Source organism: Chiloscyllium plagiosum, unplaced genomic scaffold (assembly GCF_037043375.1).
Source record: "Chiloscyllium plagiosum isolate Xiang-an unplaced genomic scaffold, Cpla_swu_hap1 HiC_scaffold_2, whole genome shotgun sequence".
Taxonomy (NCBI): Eukaryota; Metazoa; Chordata; class Chondrichthyes; order Orectolobiformes; family Hemiscylliidae; genus Chiloscyllium; species Chiloscyllium plagiosum.
Genome location: NW_028270140.1, coordinates 163,152,570 through 163,174,576, shown reverse-complemented (window position 1 = coordinate 163,174,576; position 22,007 = coordinate 163,152,570). Strand labels below are relative to the sequence as shown.

Genomic DNA, 22,007 nt, shown 5'->3' with positions numbered 1-22,007 from the left:
GAGGGGATGATGGAGACAGAGAGAGAGAGGGAGAGAGGATGATGGAGACAGAGAGAGAGAGAGAGGATGATGGAGACAGAGAGAGGGGATGATGGAGACAGAGAGAGAGGGGATGATGGAGACAGAGAGAGAGAGAGGGGATGATGGAGACAGAGAGAGAGAGAGAGGATGATGGAGACAGAGAGAGAGAGCGAGCGGATGATGGAGACATAAAGAGAGAGAGAGGGGGCGTGATGGAGACAGTGAGATAGAGAGAGAAGAGAGGGGATGATGGAGACAGAGAGAGAGAGGATGATGGAGACAGAGAGAGAGAGGGGATGATGGAGACAGAGAGAGAGAGAGGGGATGATGGAGACAGAGAGAGAGAGAGAGGTGATGATGGAGTCAGAGAGAGAGAGAGAGGGGATGATGGAGACGGACAGAGAGTGTGAGAGAGAGAGAGGGGATGATGGAGACAGAGAGAGAGAGAGAGAGAGGGATGATGGAGACAGAGAGAGAGAGAGAGGGGGGGGATGATGGAGACAGAGAGAGAGAGGGGATGATGGTGACAGAGAGAGAGAGAGAGAGAGGGGATGATGGTGACAGAGAGAGAGAGAGGGGATGATGGTGACAGAGAGAGAGAGGGGATGATGGAGACAGAGAGAGCGCAGAAGGGGATGATGGAGACAGAGGGAGAGAGACGGGGGATGATGGAGACAGAGAGAGAGAGAGTGAGAGAGAGAGGATGATGGAGAGTGAGAGAGAGAGGGAGAGAGAAGATGATGGAGAGAGAGAGAGAGAGAGGATGATGGAGAATGAGAGAGAGAGGGAGAGAGAAGATGATGGAGACAGAGAGAGAGAGAGAGAGAGAGAGGGGATGATCGAGACAGATAGAGAGAGAGAGAGGGGATGATGGAGACAGAGAGAGAGGGGATGATGGGGACAGAGAGAGAGAGAGAGAGGGATGATAGAGACAGAGAGAGAGAGAGAGGGGATGATGGAGACAGAGAGAGAGGGGATGATGGGGACAGAGAGAGAGAGAGGGGATGATGGTGACAGAGAGAGAGAGAGGATGATGGAGACAGAGAGAGAGGGGATGATGGAGACAGAGAGAGAGAGAGAGGTGATGATGGAATCAGAGAGAGAGAGAGAGGGGATGATGGAGACGGACAGAGAGAGAGAGAGAGAGAGAGGGGATGATGGAGACAGAGAGAGAGAGAGGGATGATGGAGACAGAGAGAGAGAGAGAGGGGGGATAATGGAGACAGAGAGAGAGAGGGGATGATGGTGACAGAGAGAGAGAGAGAGGGGATGATGGTGACAGAGAGACAGAGAGGGGATGATGGTGACAGAGAGAGAGAGGGGATGATGGAGACAGAGAGAGCGCAGAAGGGGATGATGGAGACAGAGAGAGAGAGAGAGAGAGGGGATGATTGAGACAGAGAGAGAGAGAGAGGGGATGATTGAGACAGAGAGAGAGAGAGAGAGAGAGGGGATGATGGAGACAGAGAGAGAGAGGGGATGATGGAGACAGAGAGAGAGAGAGAGAGGATGATGGAGACAGACAGAGAGAGAGAGAGAGGGGATGATGGAGACAGAGAGAGAGAGGGGATGATCGAGACAAAGAGAGAGAGAGAGATGATGATGGAGACAGAGAGAGAGAGAGGGGATGATGGAGACAGAGAGAGAGAGAGAGGGGATGATGGAGACAGAGAGATAGAGAGAGAGTGAGAGGATGATGGAGACAGAGAGAGAGAGGGGATGATGGAGACAGACAGAGAGAGAGAGAGAGAGAGGATGACGGAGACAGAGAGAGAGAGAGGGGATGATCGAGACAGAAAGAGAGAGAGTATGATGGAGACAGAGAGAGAGAGAGAGAGAGGATGATGGAGACAGAGAGAGAGAGGGGATGATGGAGACAGAGAGAGAGAGAGGATGATGTAGACAGAGACAGAGAGAGAGGGGATGATGGAGACAGAGAGAGAGAGGGAGAGAGGATGATGGAGACAGAGAGAGAGAGAGAGGATGATGGAGACAGAGAGAGAGGGGATGATGGAGACAGAGAGAGAGAGGGGATGATGGAGACAGAGAGAGAGAGAGAGGGGATGATGGAGACAGAGAGAGAGAGAGAGGATGATGGAGACAGAGAGAGAGAGCGAGCGGATGATGGAGACATAAAGAGAGAGAGAGGGGGGGTGATGGAGACAGTGAGATAGAGAGAGAAGAGAGGGGATGATGGAGACAGAGAGAGAGAGGGGATGATGGAGACAGAGAGAGAGAGAGAGAGTGGATGATGGAGACAGAGAGAGAGAGGGGATGATCGAGACAGAAAGAGAGAGAGTATGATGGAGACAGAGAGAGAGAGAGAGGATGATGGAGACAGAGAGAGAGAGGGGATGATGGAGACAGAGAGAGAGAGGATGATGTAGACAGAGACAGAGAGAGAGGGGATGTTGGAGACAGAGAGAGAGAGGGAGAGAGGATGATGGAGACAGAGAGAGAGAGAGAGGATGATGGAGACAGAGAGAGAGGGGATGATGGAGACAGAGAGAGAGAGGGGATGATGGAGACAGAGAGAGAGAGAGAGGGGATGATGGAGACAGAGAGAGAGAGAGAGGATGATGGAGACAGAGAGAGAGAGCGAGCGGATGATGGAGACATAAAGAGAGAGAGAGGGGGGGTGATGGAGACAGTGAGATAGAGAGAGAAGAGAGGGGATGATGGAGACAGAGAGAGAGAGGGGATGATGGAGACAGAGAGAGAGAGAGAGAGAGAGTGGATGATGGAGACAGAGAGAGAGAGGGGATGATCGAGACAGAGAGAAAGAGAATGATGGAGACAGAGAGAGAGAGAGAGAGAGAGGATGATGGAGATAGAGAGAGAGAGAGGGGATGATCAAGACAGAGAGAGAGTATGATGGAGACAGAGAGAGAGAGAGGGGATGATGGAGACAGAGAGAGAGAGTGGATGATGGAGAGAGAGAGAGGGGATGATCGAGACAGAGAGAAAGAGAATGATGGAGACAGAGAGAGAGAGAGAGAGAGGATGATGGAGATAGAGAGAGAGAGAGGGGATGATCAAGACAGAGAGAGAGTATGATGGAGACAGAGAGAGAGAGAGAGGATGATGGAGATAGAGAGAGAGAGAGGGGATGATCAAGACAGAGAGAGAGTATGATGGAGACAGAGAGAGAGAGAGGGGATGATGGAGACAGAGAGAGAGAGTGGATGATGGAGAGAGAGAGAGGGGATGATCGAGACAGAGAGAAAGAGAATGATGGAGACAGAGAGAGAGAGAGAGAGAGGATGATGGAGATAGAGAGAGAGAGAGGGGATGATCAAGACAGAGAGAGAGTATGATGGAGACAGAGAGAGAGAGAGGGGATGATGGAGACAGAGAGAGAGAGTGGATGATGGAGAGAGAGAGAGGGGATGATCGAGACAGAGAGAGAGAGTATGATGGAGACAGAGAGAGAGAGAGAGAGAGAGAGGATGATGGAGACAGAGAGAGAGAGAGAGGGGATGATGGAGACAGAGAGAGGGGATGATGTAGGCAGAGAAAGAGAGAGAGAGAGGGGATGATGGAGACAGAGAGAGAGAGGGAGAGAGGATGATGGAGACAGAGAGAGAGAGAGAGAGAGAAGATGATGGAGACAGAGAGAGAGAGGCGATGATGGAGACAGAGAGAGAGTGAGAGAGAGAGAGAGGGGATGATGGACACAGAGAGAGAGAGAGAGAGGGGATGATGGAGACAGAGAGATAGAGAGAGAGAGAGAGGATGACGGAGACAGAGAGAGAGGGGATGATCGAGACAGAGAGAGAGAGTATGATGGAGACAGAGAGAGAGAGAGAGAGTGGATGATGGAGTCAGAGAGAGAGAGGGGATGATGGAGACAGAGAGAGAGAGAGGATGATGTAGACAGAGACAGAGAGAGAGAGGGGATGATGGAGACAGAGAGAGAGAGGGGATGATGGAGACAGAGAGAGAGAGGGGGGATGATGGAGACAGAGAGAGAGAGAGAGGATGATGGAGACAGAGAGAGAGAGGGGATGGTGGAGACAGAGAGAGAGAGAGAGGATGATGGAGACAGAGAGAGCGAGCGAGCGGATGATGGAGATATAAAGAGAGAGAGAGAGGGGATGATGGAGACAGAGAGAGAGAGTGGATGATGGAGACAGAGAGAGAGAGAGGGGATGATCGAGACAGAGAGAGAGAGTATGATGGAGACAGAGAGAGAGAGAGAGAGAGGATGATGGAGGCAGAGAGAGAGAGAGGGGATGATGGAGACAGAGAGAGGGGATGATGTAGGCAGAGAAAGAGAGAGAGAGAGGGGGATGATAGAGAGAGAGAGGGAGAGAGGATGATGGAGACAGAGAGAGAGAGAGAAGATGATGGAGACAGAGAGAGAGAGGCGATGATGGAGACAGAGGGAGAGAGGATGATGGAGACAGAGAGAGAGAGAGAGAGAGAGGATGATGGAAACAGAGAGAGAGGGGATGATGGAGACAGAGAGAGAGAGAGAGAGAGGATGATGGTGACAGCGAGAGAGAGAGAGAGAGGATGATGGAGAGAGAGAGCGGATGATGGAGACAGTGAGAGAGAGAGAGAGAGAGAGAGGATGATGGAGACAGAGAGAGAGAGAGAGAGAGAGAGTGGGGATGATGGAGACAGAGAGAGAGAGGGGATGATGGAGTCAGAGAGAGAGAGTGAGGATGATGGAGACAGAGAGAGAGAGAGAGAGAGGGGTGATGGAGACAGAGAGAGAGTGAGGAGATGATGGAGACAGAGAGAGGGAGAGAGAGAGAGAGAGACGGAGAGAGAGAGAGAGAGACGGAGAGAGAGAGAGGTTGAGGGAGACAGAGAGAGAGAGAGAGAGGGGATGATGGAGACAGAGAGAGAGAGAGAGGATGATGGAGACAGACAGAGAGAGAGAGAGAGAGAGGATGATGGAGACAGAGAGAGAGAGACAGGGGATGATGGAGACAGAGAGAGAAAGAGAGAGAGGGGATGATGGAGACAGAGAGAGAGAGAGAGAGAGAGAAGGGATGATGGAGACAGAGAGAGAGAGAGAGAATGATGGAGACAGAGAGAGAGAGAGAGAGGGGATTATGGAGACAGAGAGAGAGGATGATGGAGACAGAGAGAGAGAGAGGATGATGGAGACAGAGAGAGAGAGAGGGAATGATGGAGACAGAGAGAGAGAGGGAGGGGATGATGGAGACAGAGAGAGAGAGAGAGAGGGGATGATGCAGACAGAGTGAGAGAGAGAGAGAGAATGATGGAGACAGAGAGAGAGAGAGAGAGATGGGATGATGGAGACAGAGAGAGAGAGAGAGGGGATGATCGAGACAGAGAGAGAGAGAGAGTATGATGGAGACAGAGAGAGAGAGAGAGAGAGAGAGGATGATGGAGACAGAGAGAGAGAGGGGATGATGGAGACAGAGAGAGAGAGGATGATGGAGACAGAGAGAGAGGGGATGATGGAGACAGAGAGAGAGAGAGAGAGAGGGGATGATAGAGACAGAGAGAGAGAGAGAGAGAGGGGGGATGATGGAGACAGAGAGAGAGGGGATGATGGGGACAGAGAGAGAGGGGATGATGGGGACAGAGAGAGAGAGAGGGGATGATGGTGACAGAGAGAGAGAGAGAGGATGATGGAGACAGAGAGAGAGGGGATGATGGAGACAGAGAGAGAGAGAGGTGATGATGGAGTCAGAGAGAGAGAGAGAGGGGATGATGGAGACGGACAGAGAGAGAGAGAGAGAGAGGGGATGATGGAGACAGAGAGAGAGGATGATAGAGACAGAGAGAGAGAGAGAGAGAGGGGATGATGGAGACAGAGAGAGAGGGGATGATGGGGACAGAGAGAGAGAGAGAGAGAGGGGATGATGGAGACAGAGAGAGAGAGAGAGAGAGGGGATGATAGAGAGAGAGAGAGAGAGAGGGGGGATGATGGAGACAGAGAGAGAGGGGATGATGGGGACAGAGAGAGAGAGAGGGGATGATGGTGACAGAGAGAGAGAGAGAGGATGATGGAGACAGAGAGAGAGGGGATGATGGAGACAGAGAGAGAGAGAGAGGTGATGATGGAGTCAGAGAGAGAGAGAGAGGGGATGATGGAGACGGACAGAGAGAGAGAGAGAGAGAGAGGGGATGATGGAGACAGAGAGAGAGAGGATGATGGAGACAGAGAGAGAGAGAGGATGATGGAGACAGAGAGAGAGAGGGGATGATGGACACATAGACAGAGAGAGAGAGATAGGGGTTGATGGAGACAGAGAGAGAGAGAGAGGATGATGGAGACAGAGAGAGAGAGAGAATGGATGATGGAGACAGAGAGAGAGAGAGAGGGAATGATGGAGACAGAGACAGAGAGAGAGAGGGGATGATGGAGACAGAGAGAGAAAGAGAGAGAGGGGATGATGGAGACACAGAGAGAGAAAGAGGATGATGGAGACAGACAGAGAGACAGAGTGAGAGAGGGAATGAAAGATTCAGAGAGAGAGGGGGGATGATGGAGACAGACAGAGAGAGCGAGAGAGGGAATGATGAAGACAGAGAGAGAGAGAGAGAGGGGGGGGATGATGGAGACAGAGAGAGAGAGAGAGGGGGGATGATGGAAACAGAGAGAGAGAGAGGGAGAGAGAGGGGATAATGGAGACAGAGAGAGGGAGGGGATGATCGAGACAGAGGGAGAGGGGATGATGGAGACAGAAAGAGAGAGAGAGAATGATGGAGACAGAGAGAGAGAGAGAGGATGATGGAGACAGAGAGAGAGAGAGGGGGGATGATGGAGACAGAGAGAGAGAGAGAGAGATAATGATGGAGACAGAGAGAGAGAGGATAATGGAGACAGAGAGAGAGAGGATGATGGAGACAGAGAGAGAGAGGGGATGATGGAGACAGAGAGAGAGAGGGGATGATGGAGACAGAGAGAGAGAGAGAGGGGATGATGGAGACAGAGAGAGAGAGAGAGGATAATGGAGACAGAGAGAGAGAGAGAGAGAGAGAGGAGATGATGGTGACAGAGAGAGAGGGGATGATGGAGGCAGAGAGAGAGGATGATGGAGAGAGAGAGGGGAGGATGGAGACAGAGCGAGCGAGAGAGAGAGTGGATGATGGACACAGAGAAAGAGAGAGGATGATGGAGACAGAGAGAGCTAGAGAGCGGAGATGATGGTGACAGAGAGAGAGAGGGGATGATGGAGACAGAGAGAGAGAGAGGATGATGGAGAGAGAGAGAGAGAGAGGGGAGTATGGAGACAAAGAGAGAGAGGATGATGGAGACAGTGAGAGAGAGAGAGAGAGAGAGAGGATGATGGAGACAGAGAGAGAGAGGGAATGATGGAGACAGAGAGAGAGAGGGAGGGGATGATGGAGACAGAGAGAGAGAGAGAGAGGGGATGATGCAGACAGAGTGAGAGAGAGAGAGAGAATGATGGAGACAGAGAGAGAGAGAGAGATGGGATGATGGAGACAGAGAGAGAGAGAGAGGTGATGATCGAGACAGAGAGAGATAGTATGATGGAGACAGAGAGAGAGAGAGAGGATGATGGAGACAGAGAGAGAGAGGGGATGATGGAGACAGAGAGAGAGAGGATGATGGAGACAGAGAGAGAGGGGATGATGGAGACAGAGAGAGAGAGAGAGAGAGGGGATGATAGAGACAGAGAGAGAGAGAGAGAGAGGGGGGACGATGGAGACAGAGAGAGAGGGGATGATGGGGACAGAGAGAGAGAGGGGATGATGGTGACAGAGAGAGAGAGAGAGGATGATGGAGACAGAGAGAGAGGGGATGATGGAGACAGAGAGAGAGAGAGAGGTGATGATGGAGTCAGAGAGAGAGAGAGGGGATGATGGAGACGGACAGAGAGAGAGAGAGAGAGAGGGGATGATGGAGACAGAGAGAGAGGATGATAGAGACAGAGAGAGAGAGAGAGAGGGGATGATGGAGACAGAGAGAGAGGGGATGATGGGGACAGAGAGAGAGAGAGAGAGAGAGAGGGATGATGGAGACAGAGAGAGAGAGAGAGAGAGGGGATGATAGAGACAGAGAGAGAGAGAGAGAGAGGGGGGATGATGGAGACAGAGAGAGAGGGGATGATGGGGACAGAGAGAGAGAGAGGGGATGATGGTGACAGAGAGAGAGAGAGAGGATGATGGAGACAGAGAGAGAGGGGATGATGGAGACAGAGAGAGAGGGAGAGGTGATGATGGAGTCAGAGAGAGAGAGAGAGAGGGGATGATGGAGACGGACAGAGAGAGAGAGAGAGAGAGGGGATGATGGAGACAGAGAGAGAGAGGATGATGGAGACAGAGAGAGAGAGCGGATGATGGAGACAGAGAGAGAGAGAGGGGATGATGGAGACAGAGAGAGAGAGGTGATGATGGAGTCAGAGAGAGAGAGAGAGGGGATGATGGAGATGGACAGAGAGTGAGAGAGAGAGAGAGGGGATGATGGAGACAGAGAGAGAGAGAGAGAGAGGGATGATGGTGACAGAGAGAGAGAGAGAGGGGGGATGATGGAGACAGAGAGAGAGAGGGGATGATGGTGACAGAGAGAGAGAGAGAGGGGATGATGGTGACAGAGAGAGAGAGAGGGGATGATGGTGACAGAGAGAGAGAGGGGATGATGGAGACAGAGAGAGCGCAGAAGGGGATGATGGAGACAGAGAGAGAGAGAGAGAGGGGATGATTGAGACAGAGAGAGAGAGAGAGAGGGAATGATGGAGACAGAGAGAGAGGGGGGATGATGGAGACAGAGAGAGAGAGGATGATGGAGACAGACAGAGAGAGAGAGAGAGAGGGGATGATGGAGACAGAGAGAGAGAGGGGATGATCGAGACAAAGAGAGAGAGAGAGATGATGATGGAGACAGAGAGAGAGAGGGGGGATGATGGAGACAGACAGAGAGAGAGAGGATGATGGAGACAGAGAGAGACAGAGAGAGGATGATGGAGGCAGAGAGAGAGGAGAAAATGGAGACATAGAGAGAGAGGGGATGATGGAGACAGAGAGAGAGAGAGAGAGGATGATGGAGACAGAGAGAGAAGGGGATGATGGAGACAGACAGAGAGAGAGAGGATGATGGAGACAGAGAGAGAGAGAGAGACGGGATGATGGAACAGAGAGAGAAAGAGAGAGAGGGGATGATGGAGACAGAGAGAGAGAGTGGATGATGGAGACAGACAGACAGAGAGAGCGAGAGAGGGAATGATAAAGACAGAGAGAGAGAAGGGGGATGATGGAGACAGACAGAGAGAGAGAGCGAGAGAGAGAGAGGGAATGATGGAGACAGAGACAGAGAGAGAGAGGGGGGGATGATGGAGACAGAGAGAGAGAGGGGATGATGGAGACAGAGAGAGAGAGAGAGAGAGGGGAGGATGGAGACAGAGAGAGAGAGAGGATGATGGAGACAGAGAGAGAGAGAGGATGATGGAGACAGAGAGAGAGAGAGGATGATGGACACATAGACAGAGATAGAGAGAGAGGGGATGATGGAGACAGAGAGAGAGAGAGAGAGGATGATGGAGACAGAGAGAGAGAGAGAAGGGATGATGGAGACAGAGAGAGAGAGAGGGAATGATGGAGACAGAGAGAGAGAGAGAGGGGATGATGGAGACAGAGAGAGAAAGAGAGAGAGGGGATGATGGAGACACAGAGAGAGAAAGAGGATGATGGAGACAGACAGAGAGACAGAGTGAGAGAGGGAATGAAAGATTCAGAGAGAGAGGGGGATGATGGAGACAGACAGAGAGAGCGAGAGAGGGAATGATGGAGACAGAGAGAGAGAGAGAGAGGGGGGGGGATGATGGAGACAGAGAGAGAGAGAGAGAGAGGGGATGATGGAAACAGAGAGAGAGAGAGGGAGAGAGAGGGGATAATGGAGACAGAGAGAGGGAGGAGATGATCGAGACAGAGAGAGAGAGGGGATGATGGAGACAGAAAGAGAGAGAGAGAATGATGGAGACAGAGAGAGAGAGAGGATGATGGAGACAGAGAGAGAGAGAGGGGGGATGATGGAGACAGAGAGAGAGAGAGAGATAATGATGGAGACAGAGAGAGAGAGGATAATGGAGACAGAGAGAGAGAGGATGATGGAGACAGAGAGAGAGAGGGGATGATGGAGACAGAGAGAGAGAGGGGATGATGGAGACAGAGAGAGAGAGGGGATGATGGAGACAGAGAGAGAGAGAGAGGGGATGATGGAGACAGAGAGAGAGAGGATAATGGAGACAGAGAGAGAGGATGATGGAGAGAGAGAGGGGAGGATGGAGACAGAGAGAGCGAGAGAGAGAGAGGATGATGGAGACAGAGAAAGAGAGAGGATGATGGAGACAGGGAGAGCTAGAGAGCGGAGATGATGGTGACAGAGAGAGAGAGGGGATGATGGAGACAGAGAGAGAGAGGATGATGGAGAGAGAGAGAGAGAGGGGAGTATGGAGACAAAGAGAGAGAGGATGATGGAGACAGAGAGAGAGAGAGAGAGAGGATGATGGAGACAGAGACAGAGAGAGAGAGAGAGGATGATGGAGGCAGAGAGAGAGGAGATGATGGAGACATAGAGAGAGAGGGGATGATGGAGACAGAGAGAGAGAGAGAGGATGATGGAGACAGAGAGAGAGGGGATGATGGAGACAGACAGAGAGAGAGAGAGAGAGAGAAGATGATGGAGACAGAGAGAGAGAGACGGGATGATGGAGACAGAGAGAGAAAGAGAGAGAGGGGATGATGGAGACAGAGAGAGAGAGAGAGAGAGGGGATGATGGAGACAGAGAGAGAGAGAGAGGATGATGGAGACAGAGAGAGAGAGAGGGGATGATGGAGACAGACAGAGAGAGAGAGAGAGGATGATGGAGACAGAGAGAGAGAGACAGGGGATGATGGAGACAGAGAGAGAAAGAGAGAGAGGGGATGATGGAGACAGAGAGAGAGAGAGAGCGGATGATGGAGACAGAGAGAGAGGATGATGGAGACAGAGAGAGAGAGAGGGAATGATGGAGACAGAGAGAGAGAGGGAGGGGATGATGGAGACAGAGAGAGAGAGAGAGAGGGGATGATGCAGACAGAGTGAGAGAGAGAGAGAGAATGATGGAGACAGAGAGAGAGAGACGGGATGATGGAGACAGAGAGAGAGGGGTGATGATAGAGACAGAGAGAGAGAGAGAGGGATGATGGAGACAGAGAGAGAGTGAGAGAGGGGATGATGGAGACAGAGGGAGAGAGAGGGGGGATGATGGAGACAGAGAGAGAGAGAGTGAGAGAGAGAGGATGATGGAGACTGAGAGAGAGGGAGAGAGAAGATGATGGAGAGAGAGAGAGAGAGAGGATGATAGAGACAGAGAGAGAGAGAGAGAGAGGGGACGATGGAGACAGAGAGAGAGGGGATGATGGGGACAGAGAGAGAGAGAGAGAGAGATGGGATGATGGAGACAGAGAGAGAGAGAGAGAGGGGATGATAGAGACAGAGAGAGAGAGAGAGAGAGGGGGGATGATGGAGACAGAGAGAGAGGGGATGATGGGGACAGAGAGAGAGAGGGGATGATGGTGACAGAGAGAGAGAGAGAGGATGATGGAGACAGAGAGAGAGGGGATGATGGAGACAGAGAGAGAGAGAGGTGATGATGGAGTCAGAGAGAGAGAGAGAGGGGATGATGGAGACGGACAGAGAGAGAGAGAGAGAGAGAGGGGATGATGGAGACAGAGAGAGAGAGGATGATGGAGACAGAGAGAGAGAGGGGATAATGGAGACAGAGAGAGAGAGAGGGGATGATGGAGACAGAGGGAGAGAGAGAGGTGATGATGGAGTCAGAGAGAGAGAGAGAGGGGATGATGGAGACGGACAGAGAGTGAGAGAGAGAGAGAGGGGGTGATGGAGACAGAGAGAGAGAGAGAGAGAGGGATGATGGAGACAGAGAGAGAGAGAGAGGGGGGGGATGATGGAGACAGAGAGAGAGAGGGGATGATGGTGACAGAGAGAGAGAGAGAGGGGATGATGGTGACAGAGAGAGAGAGAGGGGATGATGGTGACAGAGAGAGAGAGGGGATGATGGAGACAGAGAGAGCGCAGAAGGGGATGATGGAGACAGAGGGAGAGAGAGGGGGGATGATGGAGACAGAGAGAGAGAGAGTGAGAGAGAGAGGATGATGGAGAGTGAGAGAGAGAGGGAGAGAGAAGATGATGGAGAGAGAGAGAGAGAGAGAGGATGATTGAGAATGAGAGAGAGAGGGAGAGAGAAGATGATGGAGACAGAGAGAGAGAGAGAGAGAGGGGATGATGGAGACAGAGAGAGAGGGTATGATGGGGACAGAGAGAGAGAGAGAGAGGGATGATAGAGACAGAGAGAGAGAGAGAGGGGATGATGGAGACAGAGAGAGGGGATGATGGGGACAGAGAGAGAGAGAGGGGATGATGGTGACAGAGAGAGAGAGAGGATGATGGAGACAGAGAGAGAGGGGATGATGGAGACAGAGAGAGAGAGAGAGGTGATGATGGAATCAGAGAGAGAGAGAGAGGGGATGATGGAGACGGACAGAGAGAGAGAGAGAGAGAGAGAGGGGATGATGGTGACAGAGAGACAGAGAGGGGATGATGGTGACAGAGAGAGAGAGGGGATGATGGAGACAGAGAGAGCGCAGAAGGGGATGATGGAGACAGAGAGAGAGAGAGAGGGGATGATTGAGACAGAGAGAGAGAGAGAGGGGATGATTGAGACAGAGAGAGAGAGAGGGGGGATGATGGAGACAGAGAGAGAGAGGGGATGATGGAGACAGAGAGAGAGAGAGAGGATGATGGAGACAGACAGAGAGAGAGAGAGAGGGGATGATGGAGACAGAGAGAGAGAGGGGATGATCGAGACAAAGAGAGAGAGAGAGATGATGATGGAGACAGAGAGAGAGAGAGGGGATGATGGAGACAGAGAGAGAGAGAGGGGATGATGGAGACAGAGAGATAGAGAGAGAGTGAGAGGATGATGGAGACAGAGAGAGAGGGGATGATGGAGACAGACAGAGAGAGAGAGAGAGAGGATGACGGAGACAGAGAGAGAGAGAGGGGATGATCGAGACAGAAAGAGAGAGAGTATGATGGAGACAGAGAGAGAGAGAGAGAGGATGATGGAGACAGAGAGAGAGAGGGGATGATGGAGACAGAGAGAGAGAGAGGATGATGTAGACAGAGACAGAGAGAGAGGGGATGATGGAGACAGAGAGAGAGAGGGAGAGAGGATGATGGAGACAGAGAGAGAGAGAGAGGATGATGGAGACAGAGAGAGAGGGGATGATGGAGACAGAGAGAGAGAGGGGATGATGGAGACAGAGAGAGAGAGAGAGAGAGGGGATGATGGAGACAGAGAGAGAGAGAGAGGATGATGGAGACAGAGAGAGAGCGAGCGGATGATGGAGACATAAAGAGAGAGAGAGGGGGGGTGATGGAGACAGTGAGATAGAGAGAGAAGAGAGGGGATGATGGAGACAGAGAGAGAGAGGGGATGATGGAGACAGAGAGAGAGAGAGAGAGAGAGAGTGGATGATGGAGACAGAGAGAGAGAGGGGATGATCGAGACAGAGAGAAAGAGAATGATGGAGACAGAGAGAGAGAGAGAGAGAGAGGATGATGGAGACAGAGAGAGAGAGAGGGGATGATGGAGACAGAGAGAGAGAGTGGATGATGGAGAGAGAGAGAGAGAGGGGATGATCGAGACAGAGAGAGAGAGTATGATGGAGACAGAGAGAGAGAGAGAGAGAGGATGATGGAGACAGAGAGAGAGAGAGAGGGGATGATGGAGACAGAGAGAGGGGATGATGTAGGCAGAGAAAGAGAGAGAGAGAGGGGGATGATAGAGAGAGAGAGGGAGAGAGGACGATGGAGACAGAGAGAGAGAGGGGGGATGATGGAGACAGAGAGAGAGAGTGGATGATGGAGACAGAGAGAGAGGGGATGATCGAGACAGAGAGAGAGAGTATGATGGAGACAGAGAGAGAGAGAGAGAGAGAGAGAGGATGATGGAGACAGAGAGAGAGAGAGAGGGGATGATGGAGACAGAGAGAGGGGATGATGTAGGCAGAGAAAGAGAGAGAGAGAGGGGGATGATAGAGAGAGAGAGGGAGAGAGGATGATGGAGACAGAGAGAGAGAGAGAGAAGATGATGGAGACAGAGAGAGAGAGGCGATGATGGAGACAGAGGGAGAGAGGATGATGGAGACAGAAAGAGAGGGGATGATGGAGACAGAGAGAGAGAGAGAGAGGATGATGGTGACAGCAAGAGAGAGAGAGAGAGGATGATGGAGAGAGAGAGCGGATGATGGAGACAGTGAGAGAGAGAGAGAGAGAGAGGATGATGGAGACAGAGAGAGAGAGAGAGAGAGAGAGTGGGGATGATGGAGACAGAGAGAGAGAGAGGGGATGATGGAGTCAGAGAGAGAGAGTGAGGCTGATGGAGACAGAGAGAGAGAGAGAGAGAGGGGTGATGGTGACAGAGAGAGAGAGTGAGGAGATGATGGAGACAGAGAGAGGGAGAGAGAGAGAGAGAGACGGAGAGAGAGAGAGAGAGAGACGGAGAGAAGAGAGGTTGAGGGAGACAGAGAGAGAGAGAGGAAGATGGAGACAGAGAGAGAGAGAGAGAGGGGATGATGGAGACAGAGAGAGAGAGAGGGGATGATGGAGACAGACAGAGAGAGAGAGAGAGGGAGAGGATGATGGAGACAGAGAGAGAGAGGTGGGATGATGGAGACAGAGAGAGAGAGAGAGAGAGGATGATGGAGACAGAGAGAGAGAGAGGGGATGATGGAGACAGAGAGAGAGAGAGAGGATGATGGAGACAGAGAGAGAGAGGCAGAGAGGATGATGGAGACAGAGAGAGAGAGAGAGGATGATGGAGACAGAGAGAGAGGGGATGATGGAGACAGAGAGAGAGAGGGGATGATGGAGACAGAGAGAGAGAGAGAGAGGATGATGGAGACAGAGAGAGAGAGAGAGAGAGGGTATAATGGAGACAGAGAGAGAGAGAGAGAGAGAGGATGATGGAGACAGAGAGAGAGAGCGAGCGGATGATGGAGACATAAAGAGAGAGAGAGGGGGAGTGATGGAGACAGTGAGATAGAGAGAGAGAGAGGGGATGATGGACAGAGAGAGAGAGAGGGGATGATGGAGACAGAGAGAGAGAGAGAGAGAGAGAGTGGATGATGGAGACAGAGAGAGAGAGGGGATGATCGAGACAGAGAGAAAGAGAATGTTGGAGACAGAGAGAGAGAGAGAGAGAGAGAGGATGATGGAGACAGAGAGAGAGAGAGGGGATGATCAAGACAGAGAGAGAGAGTATGATGGAGACAGAGAGAGAGAGAGAGGGGATGATAGAGACAGAGAGAGAGAGTGGATGATGGAGACAGAGAGAGAGAGAGGGGATGATCGAGACAGAGAGAGAGAGTATGATGGAGACAGAGAGAGAGAGAGAGAGAGAGAGGATGATGGAGACAGAGAGAGAGAGAGGGGATGATGGAGACAGAGAGAGAGAGGGGATAATGGAGACAGAGAGAGAGAGGTGGGATGATGGAGAGAGAGAGAGAGAGAGTGAGGATGATGGAGACAGAGAGAGAGAGAGAGAGAGGGGATGATGGAGACAGAGAAATAGAGAGAGAGAGAGAGGATGATGGAGACAGAGAGAGAGAGGGGATGATGGAGACAGACAGAGAGAGAGAGAGAGAGGATGACGGAGACAGAGAGAGAGGGGATGATCGAGACAGAGAGAGAGAGTATGATGGAGACAGAGAGAGAGAGAGAGAGTGGATGATGGAGACAGAGAGAGAGAGGGGATGATGGAGACAGAGAGAGAGAGAGGATGATGTAGACAGAGACAGAGAGAGAGAGAGGGGATGATGGAGACAGAGAGAGAGAGGGGATAATGGAGACAGAGAGAGAGAGGTGGGATGATGGAGACAGAGAGAGAGAGAGAGAGGATGATGGAGACAGAGAGAGAGAGAGGGGATGATGGAGACAGAGAGAGAGAGAGAGGATGATGGAGACAGAGAGAGAGAGGCAGAGAGGATGATGGAGACAGAGAGAGAGAGAGGATGATGGAGACAGAGAGAGAGGGGATGATGGAGACAGAGAGAGAGAGGGGATGATGGAGACAGAGAGAGAGAGAGAGAGGATGATGGAGACAGAGAGAGAGAGAGAGAGAGGGGATAATGGAGACAGAGAGAGAGAGAGAGAGAGAGGATGATGGAGACAGAGAGAGAGAGCGAGCGGATGATGGAGACATAAAGAGAGAGAGAGGGGGAGTGATGGAGACAGTGAGATAGAGAGAGAGAGAGGGGATGATGGACAGAGAGAGAGAGAGGGGATGATGGAGACAGAGAGAGAGAGAGAGAGAGAGTGGATGATGGAGACAGAGAGAGAGAGGGGATGATCGAGACAGAGAGAAAGAGAATGTTGGAGACAGAGAGAGAGAGAGAGAGAGAGAGTATGATGGAGACAGAAAGAGAGAGAGAGGGGATGATGGAGACAGAGAGAGAGAGTGGATGATGGAGACAGAGAGAGAGAGAGGGGATGATCGAGACAGAGAGAGAGAGTATGATGGAGACAGAGAGAGAGAGAGAGAGAGAGAGAGGATGATGGAGACAGAGAGAGAGAGAGGGGATGATGGAGACAGAGAGAGGGGATGATGTAGGCAGAGAAAGAGAGAGAGAGAGGGGATGATGGAGACAGAGAGAGAGAGGGAGAGAGGATGATGGAGACAGAGAGAGAGAGAGAGAGAAGATGATGGAGACAGAGAGAGAGAGGCGATGATGGAGACAGAGAGAGAGTGAGAGAGAGAGAGAGGGGATGATGGAGACAGAGAGAGAGAGAGAGAGGGGATGATGGAGACAGAGAGAGAGAGAGAGAGAGAGAGGATGATGGAGACAGAGAGAGAGAGAGAGAGAGAGAGAGGATGATGGAGACAGAGAGAGAGAGAGGGGATGATGGAGACAGAGAGAGGGGATGATGTAGGCAGAGAAAGAGAGAGAGAGAGGGGATGATGGAGACAGAGAGAGAGAGGGAGAGAGGATGATGGAGACAGAGAGAGAGAGAGAGAGAAGATGATGGAGACAGAGAGAGAGAGGCGATGATGGAGACAGAGAGAGAGTGAGAGAGAGAGAGAGGGGATGATGGAGACAGAGAGAGAGAGAGAGAGGGGATGATGGAGACAGAGAGAGAGAGAGAGAGAGAGAGGATGATGGAGACAGAGAGAGAGAGGGGATGATGGAGACAGACAGAGAGAGAGAGAGAGAGGATGACGGAGACAGAGAGAGAGGGGATGATCGAGACAGAGAGAGAGAGAGTATGATGGAGACAGAGAGAGAGAGAGAGAGAGAGAGGATGATGGAGACAGAGAGAGAGAGGGGATGATGGAGACAGAGAGAGAGAGAGGATGATGTAGACAGAGACAGAGAGAGAGAGAGGGGATGATGGAGACAGAGAGAGAGAGGGGATAATGGAGACAGAGAGAGAGAGGTGGGATGATGGAGACAGAGAGAGAGAGAGAGAGAGGATGATGGAGACAGAGAGAGAGAGAGGGGATGATGGAGACAGAGAGAGAGAGAGAGGATGATGGAGACAGAGAGAGCGAGCGAGCGGATGATAGAGACATAAAGAGAGAGAGAGGGGGGATGATGGAGACAGAGAGAGAGAGTGGATGATGGAGACAGAGAGAGAGAAAGGGGATGATCGAGACAGAGAGAGAGAGTATGATGGAAACAGAGAGAGAGAGAGAGAGAGAGGATGATGGAGACAGAGAGAGAGAGAGAGAGAGGGGATGATGGAGACAGAGAGAGGGGATGATGTAGGCAGAGAAAGTGAGAGAGAGAGGGGATGATGGAGATAGAGAGAGAGAGAGAGAAGATGATGGAGACAGAGAGAGAGAGAGGCGATGATGGAGACAGAGGGAGAGAGGATGATGGAGACAGAGAGAGAGAGAAGATGATGGAGACAGAGAGAGAGAGAGAGAGAGGGGATGATAGAGACAGAGAGAGAGAGAGAGAGGGGATGATGGAGACAGAGAGAGAGGGGATGATGGAGACAGACAGAGAGAGAGAGAGAGAGGGGATGATGGAGACCGAGAGAGAGAGAGAGAGGGGATGATAGAGACAGAGAGAGAGAGAGAGAGAGGATGATGGAGACAGAGAGAGGGGATGATGGGGACAGAGAGAGAGAGAGGGGATGATGGTGACAGAGAGAGAGAGAAGATGATGGAGACAGAGAGAGAGGGGATGATGGAGACAGAGAGAGAGAGAGAGGTGATGATGGAGTCAGAGAGAGAGAGAGGGGATGATGGAGACGGACAGAGAGAGAGAGAGAGAGAGAGGGGATGATGGAGACAGAGAGAGAGAGGGATGATGGAGACAGAGAGAGAGAGAGAGGGGGGATGATGGAGACAGAGAGAGAGAGGGGATGATGGTGACAGAGAGAGAGAGAGAGGGGATGATGGTGACAGAGAGAGAGAGAGGGGATGATGGAGACAGAGAGAGGGGATGATGTAGGCAGAGAAAGAGAGAGAGAGAGGGGATGATGGAGACAGAGAGAGAGAGGGAGAGAGGATGATGGAGATAGAGAGAGAGAGAGAAGATGATGGAGACAGAGAGAGAGAGGCGATGATGGAGACAGAGAGAGAGTGAGAGAGAGAGAGAGGGGATGATGGAGACAGAGAGAGAGAGGGGGGATGATGGAGACAGAGAGATAGAGAGAGAGAGGATGATGGAGACAGAGAGAGAGAGGGGATGATGGAGACAGACAGAGAGAGAGAGAGAGAGGATGACGGAGACAGAAAGAGAGGGGATGATCGAGACAGAGAGAGAGAGTATGATGGAGACAGAGAGAGAGAGAGAGAGAGGATGATGGAGACAGAGAGAGAGAGGGGATGATGGAGACAGAGAGAGAGAGAGGATGATGTAGACAGAGAGAGAGAGAGAGAGGGGATGATGGAGAGAGAGAGGGGATAATGGAGACAGAGAGAGAGAGGTGGGATGATGGAGACAGAGAGAGAGAGAGAGAGAGGATGATGGAGACAGAGAGAGAGAGAGGGGATGATGGAGACAGAGAGAGAGAGAGAGGATGATGGAGACAGAGAGAGCGAGCGAGCGGATGATAGAGACATAAAGAGAGAGAGAGAGGGGATGATGGAGACAGAGAGAGAGAGTGGATGATGGAGACAGAGAGAGAGAGAGAGGGGATGATCGAGACAGAGAGAGAGAGTATGATGGAGACAGAGAGAGAGAGAGAGAGAGGATGATGGAGACAGAGAGAGAGAGAGAGGGGATGATGGAGACAGAGAGAGGGGATGATGTAGGCAGAGAAAGTGAGAGAGAGAGGGGATGATGGAGATAGAGAGAGAGAGGGAGAGAGGATGATGGAGACAGAGAGAGAGAGAGAGAAGATGATGGAGACAGAGAGAGAGAGAGAGAGAGGATGATGGAGAGAGAGAGGGGATGATGGAGACAGTGAGAGAGAGAGAGAGAGAGAGAGATGGAGACAGAGAGAGAGAGAGAGAGAGTGGGGATGATGGAGACAGAGAGAGAGAGAGGGGTTGATGGAGTCAGAGAGAGAGAGAGAGAGAGAGAGGATGATGGAGACAGAGAGAGAGAGAGAGAGAGGGGATGATGGAGACAGAGAGAGAGAGGGAGAGGATGATGGAGGCAGAGAGAGAGAGAGAGTGAGGGGATGATGGAGACAGAGAGAGAGTGAGAGAGAGAGAGAGAGAGAGAGGGGATGATGGAGACAGACAGAGAGAGAGAGAGGATGATGGAGACAGAGAGAGAGAGAGAGAGAGAGGATGATGGAGACAGAGAGAGAGAGAGAGAGGATGATGGAGACAGAGAGAGAGAGAGAGACAATCTGAGGAGGAAGGGAGGAGGAGGGGGAAGCGGAGCGAGAGTGGGGGAGACAGGGACAGTGAGAGAGAGGATGAGAGCAATAAGAGACAGCAGGGTAAGAGGCCAACAAGAGAGACGCAGCAAGGAGGGCAGCCAAAGGGTAACAGAGGGAGGGAGAGCTGCTTGGGCAGAGAGAGTGCACCGAGAGTGTCAGTGTGCTCCTTACCTGGCAGGATATTGGGGAATCGGTTTTTGATCTGGTTGCAAGTCTTCAGCCCCTCTCTGTGATGGTGGAATTCGAAGAGCTGACAGAATGTCTGCAGGGTCTAGTCATCAATACAACAGAAGGGTATCAGTCATTCAGTAGATGGAGAGAGAGAGAGAGAGAAGAATGTTATCCCTGCGGGACATGCACACACAGAGACACACAGACAGACACACACACAGCACACAGACACACAGACAGACACACAGACAGACACACACATAGACACACACAGCACACAGACACACAGACAGACACACAGACACACACAGCACACAGACACACAAACAGACACACACACAGACACACACAGACACACACAGCACACAGACACACACACAGACACACACACAGCACACAGACACACAGACAGACACACAGACACACACACAGACACACACAGACACACACAGCACACAGACACACACACAGACACACACACAGCACACAGACACACAGACAGACACACAGACACACACACAGCACACAGACACACACACAGACACACACACAGCACACAGACACACAGACAGACACACAGACAGACACAGACACACACACAGCACACAGACACACACACAGCACACAGACACACAGACAGACACACAGACAGACACACAGACACACACACACACAGCACACAGACACACAGACAGACACACAGACACACACACAGCACACAGACACACACAGACACACAAACAGACACACACAGACACACAGACACACACAGCACACAGACACACAGACAGACACACACACAGACACACACAGCACACAGACACAGACACACACACAGACACACAGAGCACACAGACACACAGACACACACACGGCACACAGACACATACAGACACACACAGACACACAGCATACACACACACACACAAACAGACACACACAGACACACAGAAACACACACACACATAGACACACAAACAGCACACAGACACACATACAGACACACACAAACACATAGACACACACAGCACACAGACACACACACAGACACAGACACAGACACACAAACAGACACACACACACAGACACGCACACAGCACACAGACAGACAAACACAGACACACAAACAGACACACACACATACAGACACACACAGACACATAGACACACACAGCACACAGACACACACAGACACACACACAGCACACAGACACACACACAGACACACACACACACACACACACAGCACACAGACACACACACACACAGCACACAGACACACAGACACACAAACAGACACACACAGACACACACACAGCACACAGACACACAGACACACACACAGACACACACAGACACACACAGCACACAGACACACAAACAGACACACACAGACACACACACAGCACACAGACACACACAACACACAGACACACAGACAGACACACACACAGACACACACACAGCACACAGACACACACAACACACAGACACACAGACAGACACACACACAGACACACACACAGCGTACAGACACACACAGCACACAGACACAGACAGACACACACACACAGCACACAGACACACAAACAGACACAGACACACACACACACACACAAACAGACACACACACAGCACACAGACACACACACAAAGACACACACACAAACAGACACAGACACACACACACACAAACAGACACACACACAGCACACAGACACTCAGACAGACACACACACACAGACACACACACAGACACAGACACACAAACAGACACACACACACAGACACGCACACAGCACACAGACAGACAGACACACACACAGACACAGACACACAAACAGACACACACACAAACAGACACACACACAGCACACAGCACACAGACACACACACAAAGACACACACACAAACAGACACACAGACAGACACACACACACAGACACAGACACACACA

The 22,007-nt window shown here is 51.5% G+C and overlaps 1 protein-coding gene across 1 annotated transcript in view; it reads right to left on the bottom strand.

Annotated features, from left to right (window-relative positions):
* The window catches only part of LOC122546955 (receptor-type tyrosine-protein phosphatase mu-like), a 319,090-nt gene that overhangs the window by 182,289 nt on the left and 114,794 nt on the right, over positions 1-22,007 (bottom strand). The window contains exon 8 of the mRNA XM_087975319.1: positions 20,051-20,150. Coding sequence (XP_087831445.1) covers positions 20,051-20,150 — 100 coding nt within the window. The remainder of the gene's footprint in view (positions 1-20,050; positions 20,151-22,007) is intronic.